The sequence below is a fragment of the Gavialis gangeticus genome, unplaced genomic scaffold (genome assembly GCF_001723915.1).
Source record: "Gavialis gangeticus isolate Ggan-Ray unplaced genomic scaffold, GavGan_comp1, whole genome shotgun sequence".
NCBI classification, from domain to species: domain Eukaryota; kingdom Metazoa; phylum Chordata; order Crocodylia; family Gavialidae; genus Gavialis; species Gavialis gangeticus.
In genome coordinates, this window is record NW_017729029.1 from 9,475,657 (window position 1) to 9,487,683 (window position 12,027).

At 47.2% G+C, this 12,027-nt stretch overlaps 1 protein-coding gene across 1 annotated transcript; it reads left to right on the top strand.

Annotated features, from left to right (window-relative positions):
* The first annotated feature begins 445 nt into the window (after window positions 1-445).
* Window positions 446-4,376, top strand: RAB9B (RAB9B, member RAS oncogene family). Its single transcript, XM_019521195.1, has 2 exons — window positions 446-515; window positions 2,504-4,376. The coding sequence occupies exon 2, from the start codon at window positions 2,536-2,538 to the stop codon at window positions 3,139-3,141; it is 606 nt and encodes a 201-aa protein (XP_019376740.1). The 5' UTR covers window positions 446-515; window positions 2,504-2,535; the 3' UTR covers window positions 3,142-4,376.
* Window positions 4,377-12,027: the final 7,651 nt, after the last annotated feature.

Below are 12,027 nucleotides of genomic sequence, written 5' to 3' on the forward strand. Positions count from 1 at the left end.
TCCGGGGCATCTGGTCACCCCCGGCCCACCGCCCGCCCAGGAAGGGCCCAGCGGTGCGGGCCGCCCTTCTGCCTCTGCTCCGACGGCGGCTCCGGGCAGTATCACTGGGCTGCGCCCGCTGGGGCGGTGCGCCCTGCTGCAGCCCCGTCGGGTACTTGTTCTGAGCCCGAGACCTCGGTCCCGGCCCTGCTTTCTCTGTAGATGCCTCCCGAGCTCACACCCTTAATAAGGCCAAGCGTTGCGCTGGGGCATGAGGCCCGTGTTCCCCTGATGCGTGGGATAGGCCTGTCTTGCCTCCAGCTTCTAGCAGGGCTGCGCAAGGCCTGTGAGTTTCCCGTAGCCTTGGTTGTTGCCACTCTGCTCCCTGCTTGCAAAGTCAAGGGGATTCTCAGTGCAGCTGCTGAGCACAGCTCCACATGCCTCACTCACTCTCCTCTTCTTGTAGTGAATGTAAGCATCAAGAGAGGAGCCAGCTTGACAACCCTGGAGACTGACATCTTTGTCTGCTAGAACAGGTATGGTACAGGCAGCAGCAGCAAGCTCTTGTGTCATCCTGGCATCATACCTCCATCCCAGTTTTTTCAAAAAGCTTATCAGAGGGAGAGGATAATTCAGCCCTTGGCCATTCTGCGGAGACTACAGATACAGTAACCTGTTGCACTGTAGTTGTTGCAGTGTGGTCTTGTAACTGTGCACTGAGAGCTAGACTGACAAAAACATTGCAGACCAAAAACAGGGCCTCTGTGACTGGGGGTACCTTCAGAGCAGTGTGGGGAACATAGAGAAAGAAAGCACAATTTAATCATTAAGGTGAGTCAGCTTTGCCTTAGACATTCTAACAAACCGGCTCTTATGCCATCATTTGACCGTTACAGCTATGCACTTCTTGGCAGATAGGACACTTGAAACCCAGGCACCTAAAGCTGCTTTGTTAATGGGAGAATTGCAGAAATGGAGGATTTAGTGGCAAAAACGGGGGATGATGGAACCTTTCGTTATTCAAGGTGTATTCCGCCAAAGCCTAAAGTTCTCCTGCTGTACTATGCTTTCACTGGGATGCCTTAAGGTGGGGGTGTCTAACTCACCTTGTATCACAGGCTGGATCCAGACTGCAAGGCTCTTTGTGGGCTGGATCCAGCCTGGGGCACGTGTGTGGCAGCAGGTCTGACTGACCCAGGGTATATGACAGTGGCAGCAGCTTTTGCAAGGGGCACATAGTGCCGCTTCAGTTCCCCATGCATGCCCCATGCCACGGTTGCCGTTCTAGTTTTGGCATGGGGCACAAGGCAGCAGTGGCTCCTGCATGGGGTGGTGACACGGTGCACCCAGAGGAGCTGGGGCAGGGGCAGTGATCATGGATGAAGTAGCTAAAAGGGTGACCCAGGCTGTATCAGCTCTCACTCACCCTGATTGCTGGGGGCACTGGGGGTCCAATTGCCCTGGATTTTGCAGCAGGCCACTCCCCCAGCCATGTCCCCCAACTTCCAGTGGATTGCCAGTAGTCTTAGGGGCCAGATATCCATTCAGTGGAGCCACTTTGCAGCCTGTGGGCCACATGTTTGACACCCCTGCCTTAAAGTAAAGGTTAGAGAAACAGGGTGCCATTAATACAGTCAGTGAAATTTTAGGCAAATTTCTTTCCTAAAACTTCTGGGCAAGCCATAGCTGGATTGCAGCAGTCTTCTGGGAGGGAGAAGGGTGAGCAAAAGAATCCTGTATTTGTGGTGCTGGCACTGTATAAGAATCTCCTTTTGGAAGAGATTTAAGTCCCCTTTACTTCTCTCATACTGTGTCTGATATGCTTAACCATTATTAATTCAGAAGTGGGAGGTGGGCTCAGTTATCCATGTGGTGCTGGGCTGCACTCCTGCAAAGCCAGTATTCTGCCTTGTCTAGTCTTGAGACTTACTTCTTAAAATACCAAGGCCCAAATGTGGAATGCAGTTCATAACAAGGATAAAATGAGTACGAAGGCTATTGAATTCCTTTGTGTATCCTCAGTCTTACAGTTGTCTGTTTCTGAAGTGAAACAGTAACTTACAGGCATGTTTTAGGGCACATCTACAGGTTGCGCTACATTGCCATAGCAACCACATGGGTCTACACGTGACTGGCAGCTACTTTGCCGTAGTGGCACACGTCCCTGTTTTAGTGTGCCACTATGGCAGAGTAGCGGCTAAAACTAACCATGCGTCACGTGCACAGTGCAATATGGGCAGTTTACTGTGCCATGCTTTACTACTTCCAGAAGGAAGTAGTAAAGCATGGAGCAGTAACAACATCACTGTAGGGCAACGTGTAGACGTGCCCTTAGGGACATCGATTATATTCCTCCTTTAGCTGTAATGATTTTCCCTATAGAGACAAGTAGATGTTCAGTCAATTATACACTTCTGTAACTCAGCTCAGTACCTAGATGCTTCATTCTGGCATGGAGAAATTAATTGCTCAACCAACTGGACTCTATTCAAGTAGATATCCCTTCCATTTTTTAAATCTGTAGGTTTCCTTGGTCTTGCTCCTTGTGCTGCTGCAATGAGTGGGAAGTCCTTGCTTTTAAAGGTCATTCTCCTGGGGGATGGTGGCGTTGGAAAAAGTTCCCTCATGAACCGCTACGTCACTAACAAGTTTGACTCTCAGGCTTTCCACACTATCGGTGTAGAGTTTCTAAACCGTGACCTGGAGGTGGATGGACGTTTTGTGACCCTCCAGATCTGGGATACTGCAGGACAGGAGAGGTTCAAGAGCCTGCGAACCCCTTTTTACAGAGGGGCAGACTGCTGCCTGCTGACCTTTAGTGTTGATGACCGCCAGAGCTTCGAGAACCTAGGCAACTGGCAGAAGGAATTTGTCTACTATGCAGATGTGAAGGACCCTGATCACTTCCCATTTGTGGTCCTGGGCAACAAGATTGACAAACTTGATAGACAGGTGACCACTGAAGAGGCCCAAGCCTGGTGCATGGAAAATGGGAACTACCCTTACCTGGAAACCAGTGCCAAGGATGATACCAATGTGGCAGTGGCCTTTGAAGAAGCTGTGCGACAAGTACTGGCAGTGGAAGAGCAGCTGGAGCACTGCATGTTGGGGCACGCAGTAGACCTGCACAGCAGCTCTAAATCAGGATCTTCGTGTTGTTAATAGTGTCAGTCACTTAGATAACACACCCTAGAACTGATCCTTAAATGGAACAAGTGCAAATGGCTCTCAGGCATACCAGGGAATGCAGAGAGAAGAGTGGGTTGGGTTACTGACTAGAAACAGCAGTCTTTGTGTTGAACCATGTGGAGTGCTAGGTGTAAAGGAAAGGTATATTATGAGTGACCCAAGTGCATCTGGATGGTAGCGCTGCTTCCTCCCCCTATTCTTTCCAGCTGATCTCAAGAACTGGGTTAACCTAACAGGCTTATGGATTAAGATTGGTGCTAAGAAATGTCCATAAAATGTTGTGTGCAGAGCTCTAGACATTCCTTAAAGTATTTCATTAGTGAACTGAAAAATACTCAGCCCACTAAACTCATACCTTACTACCAAAGGGAAGTTTATTCAGTATCCTGCAGAACATCAAAACCAAACTGAAAGATTTTAGCCTTGGAAAACCATGAGAATATCCATACAGTAACAATAGATGTGTATAAGCCCGTTTCTTAGGACTATCGCATTGTGTCCTGATCTGTCCTAATCTTCTGAAGCCTTTTGGAAGAACTTGTGTGCAATGCTGAGCCTGGGTCCTCCTGGAAGGTAGCATGTCTCAAAATATTTGGAGAGATACAGGGGTGAGAAGGGTGTTTGAATGTTGCTGCCTACCTTGGTCAGTTTTTATTTGCCAGCTCTAACTTTGCTGCATATGGATGTTACTTCCACAGAGTGACTGGCTTCTTGGTTACAGTTGTGCTGTTGGCTTTTCCTGAGGCGTAGCACTAGATGCTGCTGCTCACATCTTGGATAACTCCCGACTGGACATCATCTTCATTCATGGACACTGTCTTAGCCATATTAGTTTGATGGACAATAGACCCTCAGTGTGAACATGGGTCTTGGTGCCATGTAATTACCAATATATATCATGGCTGTAGAAAAATTGGTGATAGATGAACAGAGCAACTTTCTGATGTGCAGCACGTTGATGAACAGACTCATGGATATCCATTAAAAACACCTTTTTGCAGGTGTGCTGGTGAAGCGGTCCTGGGCACAGGCCTAGAATCCTCCATGCTTTGTGAGCCCAAAGGCCACTTGATCTGAGATCCCTTGAGTTGGATGCTGCAGTTTAGAATAACTTCTCCATTATTAAATTGCTTTCTCAAGAATCTTGGAACAGAAGGGATAGTGAGTGGGAGGTAACCACTGGTGATGAGCCTCTAGTGAATTGTCTACAAGACTTTTAATGGTAGGGCTCTTAAGCTAATAGGCTCTGTGTTAACATGGTACCTTGCTCAAGACCATTGGGGAGGTTAGAGAAATTTCCATGTGGCTGAACATTTAAAAGAAAGAAATAGAAACACCATTAGAAATGAATCATAGGCCTGCTAACCCAGGGCACTGGCCTACTTATGGTGGCCAGTCTTAAGGTATCTGTTGGGAGCCAGTGGGTCCATGTTTGCTGGCTGCTCTGATTTTTTTTTCCCTTTGTAACCTTGTAATATGTAACTTCATGCTCTCCTGCATTTGTCCATGATCGTGTAATGATGACTGCCTGTGAGCATATCAGTGTCTGCCTGTGAGAGCACTCTCCTGTGCATATCTCAGGTCGTTGCTGAGTGCAAACCATGAACCCAGTTACTCCCATGTTTGTGTTTGGCCATAGATGCAGTAAGTGTAAGTCACGTGGCTCACATGTAGCTAACTTTCTGTTCTTGCTGAGAGGTTTCCACCTTAGCATTGGCCAGTGGGAGCTAGTGGCAATCATCTAAAGGCTCCTGCACTGTGGGAAAAATGTCTTTTGCTGAAACTCAGGGTATGCCTGCCCCCTCTCAGAAGGGCAATAGTGCATATAAGTGACCGCAACTGTAGGTGCAAAGGTCTTATATAGGAGGCCTGACTTCAAAGAGGTGCTAAATACCCATCGCTCCCATCCAGGTGAATGGGCTTGTGATGGGAAGTGCATGCCTCTGGGAAATCAGACCTAGGGTGTTCACAGGATGCCCTTGCCTCTCTCTAGTTATACTTTGCATCCTCTTTTTTTTTGTGTGTGTGTGTAGACATCAAAAGGCCAGCTAAACTTACTGAGAGGCTAGTCTTTCTTATAACTGTACTTGGTAATTCCATTGAAGAGCCTCTTAACCTGACCCTGTGTCCAGTGGTCCTTGTTAAAGGCTCAAAATATACAAATATTTGTGTTAATCCAGTTTTTAAGATTGTTAAGTGTGGATGGTGCAAACAGTGTTAGGTTGTTGTTTATAAACTGTGCTGTTGGAGCCTATCTCATCCAGGTAGGGCAGTTGTTAAGTGGAAGCCCTATCCTTTAGGTGAATGGTTTTCAACCTGTGGTCCACAGACCCCTGGGGGTCTGCAGGCTATGTCTAAGGAGTCTTTGAAAGATGACTCCAATCAATCAAAAGTATGTGACTACCCTTACTTACAATTCAAAGGGGTCCGCACCTCTCTTCAAAATTTCCAAAGGGGTCTGCCAATGGAAAAAGGTTGAAAACCACTGCTTTAGACTACATTACTTCTCTAGCCTACTTATCGCATGATCTATGTGAGCTTTGATGCTGCCTGCAAAAAAGGACAGTACTGTGAACCAGCTGTGATGTATGAGGGAGGACACACAACAGAGTATCTCCCAGTACCTTGGGTGCATATTGATGCTAATGGCTGAATCCTGAAAGCCTTTAGCATACATAAACTGTGCATATAGGCTTACTAGCTATTTGTATATCCTGTAATGTGTTCTCTGGTATCCTCTTTATTTTTAACAAGCATTAGATTGATTCTTTTTTCTTTTTTTAAACAAAACATATTTTAGGCATGTATTTTTAAACTCCATTTTTTAAAAATAGGGCAGTATTTTTATGTATTGAATTTGTTTAATTTATTTCAAACCAGTGCGTGCACAGTTTCTGGAGCAGCCTGACTCCTCAGCTCTTCATTGCAAAGTTCAGTTGCCAGCTGGCATCCTTTCCCTGTGACCCCTAAGCTGCTGCAATTGCCACTACTGCTAACAAACTGGAATTGTGCAACCGATATTTTTCATTTTATTTAAGCAAATAAAACCTGGCTGTGTCAAATCAAATATGTAATGTTTCTGCTTTCTTTTGTTGCTTTAAATAAGGAGTTTGAGATGGAACCTCAGCTAGAAACTGACAGTTGTCTTGTGGCAGGTAGATGGAGCAATGTCAGTTTATATCACCTGAAGACCTGACCTAATACCTTGAACACATGGCAAGGAACTGGAGCCAAGGTAGCAGGGTCATTTGGCTGCATAAAACAACAGGTTTTTAACACTTTGGGCAGTTTCTAAATGTTTATAATATGAATAGATAGTTCAAGTTCCAAATGCTTGTCCAAGCTCCAAAGCCTGTCACCAGCTATCCACTTCGTAGTACTGTATTTCAGAAAATATTTTCGAAGTGGAAATACTCTATATCCCAACCCATGGTTGCTTACTGTCTAATTTTCTCTCTTGCTCACAAACAGTTCTTTTTCCTACTCATCTCAGCGTCAGTCTCCTGGTCTCTTATTTTTACTCAGCCTGCTCTCTCATTAGAAAATTATTTTTTCAGAAAATGCTGGTAGTACCGTGTCCATCACATTTCTTCACACAGGCTGTTTGTGTCTTTGTACTGCCTGCAAATAGCCATCTTAGCATTTACCAGTCAAATACTCAGCTTTCTTTTTTCCTGTGGGCCACCATCTATTTTGACATGTTTTGCCTCTTAACTAGAATTTTATGCATTTGTGGAGCCTGTCATCTATATTTTCATTGGCATTCCCATTTTTTCTGCCTGTGGCTACCTGACATTTTTGGGTTTTTGGCCTGTTTGCTTTCCTGTGGTTTTCTAGCCATGTTTCCTAAAGGAGTGGCATTGGGTTTAAAGTCTTGGAAGTGCTTTTCACTGCAGCATTGGGAATTTGGGGGAGGAGGGTGTGACAGTCTCCAGTATATTATTTTAACTGTCTAAAATCAATTAAAAATACAAATCTAGACATTTTGCAACAAGAGAAATTCCTGTTCCAGCTGATAGGAAGGGTGAGCTCTAATGTAATATAGAGCCAGATCTGAAGCCAGAGACTCCCTTGGTTTCAGACTGAGTCTATAAGAATACATACTCTGGCTGGGAGTTCTGTTCTTTAGCAACTGATTCTGGTTTAAATTACTCATACTTAAATCCAACATCAAGCCCTTAATCTTCAGTGCCCAGAGGAGCATGTTTTATGTGGGTAATGTTGTACAATAGCACATACCTTCTATCCTTGCTAGCTCTGTCAGATGCAGAATGGAGCTTGTTCCCTTGGAGAATGTTCCCTTTTTCAGATTGCAGCTGGCAGTCAGAGCTTATGATTAGTCCATGGGGTTTAGGCTTGATGGGATATGTTCTTACTCCATTTCTGTCCTATGCACCTGTATTGCTCTTGAGTACAATTTGGCCTTAAATGTTTAAGGTATCTGACTTCTGAAGCTGCCAGATTCTGCTTCAGACAAACATTAGTTGGCATTTCAGAGTTTCAAAGATTTGGCAGCAAAATAGAGCCAAATGCTTTGGCTGTAAAGCCAAACTGCAGCTTGGTAACAAACATTTCTAAATCATTTCTAGAACTACTGGCAAAATAATCACCATGTCTGAGGACTCCTGGAACTCTGTCATGGCTTTTAGTTGGCCAAGTCTGCCAACTACACATGCAAACTTTTTGTCTGCTCCTTTCCAAGTCCTGCTTTGCAAAGGCAGGTGGCTTCAGCAATAACAATGGGGTTGCCCCACCCCAAAAAATGCAACTTTATTTCAATGGTTGAGCATGTGCTAAGCAATCAATGGGCTTATTGCAATGCAGATTTCATGACCTAGTAAAATGTATACCTAGTAATTGTCAGAAGGAATGCTGCTAGCAGGAGAAAATTTGCTAACAGTTTACACTGTTGGCATCTTTCTGTGGTTTCTGAAATATTCCTTCTAGTACATGGAAGGGCAGTTATTTGGGCTGGAGGGCCACTTAAGAAGTTTGGGGGGAGGAGGGGCCAGTTGACCCTATCGGGCCCTGGCCCATCTGCCCTGTGCTGGGGGTGGCAGGCAGGGTCTCCATGGAGATTGGCCCAGGACCCTGGCGGGCAGGGTGTGCTAAGCTGGGCAGATGGGATGAGGCCATGGATAGGTGGGCAAAGCTGGGGCCAGGATCGTGAGGGTGGTGACAGCACGGTGCTGGGATCGCAGGCAGGGCTGTTTGGGAAGCAGATTGTGGCTCTGCCCTGGGTCCCAGCCCCACACTATCACCACCCCATGATCCTGGCCCTGACCGTGGCCATTCTCCATGGAGACCCCACCTGCTCTGTCTGGCTCCCCTGGCGCTGGGTCCAGGGCATTCAGGTCTGGGATGGGCAGGCCCAGGGTGCACTTGAAATGAAGTAAGAGCAGGATGGGGCACCCACCTGCTTCCAGATGGGGCCTGCCAGGAAGCTGAGTCAGCCAGCTGTGCTGCCCCAACCCCACTACAGCCCCTGGTGTGCCCGAGAGCCACAGGCAAGATTGGGGTGGGCTGTGCCAAACAGCACTTCTGTACTCGGAGGTGGCGGGTCCAGAAGCACACCATAGCCCATCACTCCTGGGCTGGGTGGAGCCAAAGGACCCACCATGGGCCATACAGAATCTCTTAGCAGGCCAAATACAGCCTGTAGGCTGTATTTTGCACACCCCTATTCTAGTAGCTGCATGCATCTACTTTGTTTTTTATTTTAAATTCCATCACAACTTTAGGGTTCAGCAGCTTTATCCATACTACCCTAGACCTACAGTTTATATAGCACTTACTGCTCTCATAGGACAGGTTGGATTCAGCAGCAGATCTGTTTAGTGTCAGAGCAAGGGCTGCTTCCATCTCTAGCAGTTGCTGCTTTTCTGGCTGCAAGTTGCTCAGTCTTTCTATGCCACAGTTTACCCATCTGTGGAATTAGGGAAATGGCACTTTACCCACTTTAGAAAAGGCAGTAAGATTTTTTGCCCTCCACCTGCAGCTTTAAATCATAATTCCAAAGTTCCTCTAGAGGGAAGACGGGCAGGACTTGGAAGTAACCCATGCTGGTCAGCCTGCTGCCAGCTTTCTCTTACCTTTTTGTGCCCTCTTGAAAATGGGGGAATGCTGTATGCCACGTTTGTTTGAATATTTGTTATTTCCTGCTAGTAAGTCTAGAGATGCTGGATCTGAGAAGCATTTTTCCCAAGCACCTGCTAACATGGCCCTTTGACCTGTAGTCTAATTTATATGCCACTAACCTAGATTCACGTGCAGTTTGTCTGGTTGAGATTTGCTAGGAGATCTAGTTACTAGCTTTAACAGAAGTTGTGTAACTAAATACCCTAGTCAGTGTTAAATCTCCACCCATAATGTAGGCATCGTGAAGTGGCTGACATAGGATCGGACACTGGGGAGGGATGCAGAAAGCACAAGGCTGTATTTTTGGGTAGGTCGTGCTCTTGTCTGGAAGCAATGCACACTTATAGGGTCTAAGAATGGTGCTGTCTCTTCCTGGTTATTTCTGTCAAGATCTCAAGGCTCTAGAGCAGGGGTAGGCAACGTTTTTGGCCGGAGCGCTGAAAAACACCACAATGCCTACCTCAGAAGATGCCGGAGTGCCAGCATGGCAGAAAAACAAGATGAGGGCAAGGGGTACATGGCAGGATGCCCTGCTTGTCCCCCTTGTCCCCCACCCCAAAGTGCACGCAGTCGCCGCCAGCACAGAGCTGTGCAGCCCAGCGCAGCTGTTTGCAGCCTGCTTGCTGCAGCTGCCCAGAGCCCAGGCTGGCTGCAAACAGCTTCACCAGGCTCATCACCTCCGTGCCAGGAGCGGGGGAGAGACCGGGGCTATGCTGCCTCAGGCCCCTCCACCACCGCCCACTCCGAGGCATGCCTGCGTGCACCAGTGAGGAGCTGTTGCCTGAGCCCGGCACAGCTGTTTGGAGGCTCCCAGCTACAGCCGTCCCCAGCTCTGGGGAGCTGCTGCCAGCCAGGATCCCTGGCTGCTCCCAGCAGGCAGCTGGGACACTGCAAGCCCTGCTGGGAGCAGCCCAGGCTCTGTTGCTGGCAGCAGCTACCCAGAGCTGGGGCTTGCCACAGCGTGCCAGGCAAAATGGCCTCATGTGCCTTAAGCCTCATGGGCTAGTGATTGATGCTGATTGCAGTGGTACTGCAGGCCCTGCCGTGTATCAGGTATAATTGCACTGCACCCCATGCATGCAAGAAGCATGGTGACTGTGTTTATAAAGTACATTGTGTGTGCACACTGCAGTAGAAATAATACTAGATTTAGCTCTGCTGACTTCTTTCTGCATGTCTTTCAAATCCCCCGTCCCTACAAATCATAATCAGAGCCTAGTTAAGGATCAGGTTTAACTCTTAGATACACACCAAGTCAGTAGAAACCAGATAGCTGCATAGAAAGGTAGGATGGAGACTGTCAAGTGCAGATGGAGTGCCACGTCCATACTGCCATCCTTTGGCTGTTGCTCACTGTGCTGTTTGCCAGCTAACACCGTTAACCAGGCAGTTGTAGGGAGTCGCTTCCCTTCTTCTGTCCTTTTCAAAACTAAGAAGCCATTCAGGTAGAGGAGCTGCTTGGATACAGCTACCATGTCCTGCTGCTTGCTTGTGTGCTCTCACTCCATCAGTAGATTGGCCATCAACTTTGCTGAAGCGTTGCTGTGTATTACAGGGCAAAAGATAGTTGTAAGGGAAAGGCAGGCTTCTCTTGAGACATCATGTTCATGGTGTCTGGGAAGTTTTTTTTCACATATATATTTCTTTTCAAAGGCCAAATCAGTTCCAGATTCAATTGGGCAAAGTCCAGTAGTCAAGTTTCAAAATTTGACTGAGCAGAGCTCAGTTGCCAGGTCTATGTAGCTGTACCACTGGGCAAGTATCCTTCCTCTCAGAGCGATTGGTTTGGGGTTTCAGATATTCCCCAAATCCAGACAGGCATTCTACATGGAAGCCCCAGACTCAGAAACCTTAGGATTCAGATACCCCCAGTCTCACTAGATCTTAGCCAGAAGGCCATCTCTGTAGTTACTTTGTTTGTTCCTCTTGCAGCACTCTTCTCTGTTCTTGCTGATCCCCATTCATCCTCTCCCCAAAGATGAGGAGATGGGGAATGAGTGATTTAGAAGGGTGTAAACTGGCTGTGCTGCTGGCTAGCGAGAGAGGGAAGGAGGGGTTGTTTTATTAAAGCCAATGGGAGTTTGGGCTTCTCAGTACCTTTGGGAATCGGCTGCTTAGGAAATTAATCTTTAGGTGTCTGCCCTTAAAAATATAGGCCAGCGTGCTTTGCCGTTAACTTCAGTGGGAGCTGAACTGAGCCTAGCTATTCAAATGGAGGAGTCTCAGCAAAGAGGAAAGATTTTCTCATGTTTGACCACTATATTTTTAAAAAGGTTTTCACATCATAGTTCCAACAAAAATAAACTTTGCAGTTTGAAATGTTTCACCTTTGCAGAGATATTGGATAGGGCTGTGCAAGTCGGCAGCAATCTGATCCAGCTTCGGATCCGGCCACTTTGGATGGCCGCGTTCTGTTCCAGAGCTCTGGACCAGGGTTCCACCTCGATCCGGCCATCCTCGGAGATGCGGCCACCGGGTATAATGGGGAATCAATGAAAGATCAGCCTCCTAGGTAATAGGTACAGAAACTCATGGACTTAATATACACAGTGGAGTTCTGGCACATTGCGACCTGCTGGACATCTGACACCCCAGGGACCTCTGCACTTTTACCTGCGCTGCTACGTCCCCCTATCCCCCCCTACCCCCGACCCCAGTCTGTTCCTCACCCCCTGACGCCTCCATTTCCATTTTCACTGGCTGGCTTTCTTGCCTGCATTG

Excerpts from the sequence above, each read along its gene's own strand:
- RAB9B (XM_019521195.1), top strand. The coding sequence starts at position 2,536 with ATGAGTGGGAAGTCCTTGCTTTTAAAGGTCATTCTCCTGGGGGATGGT.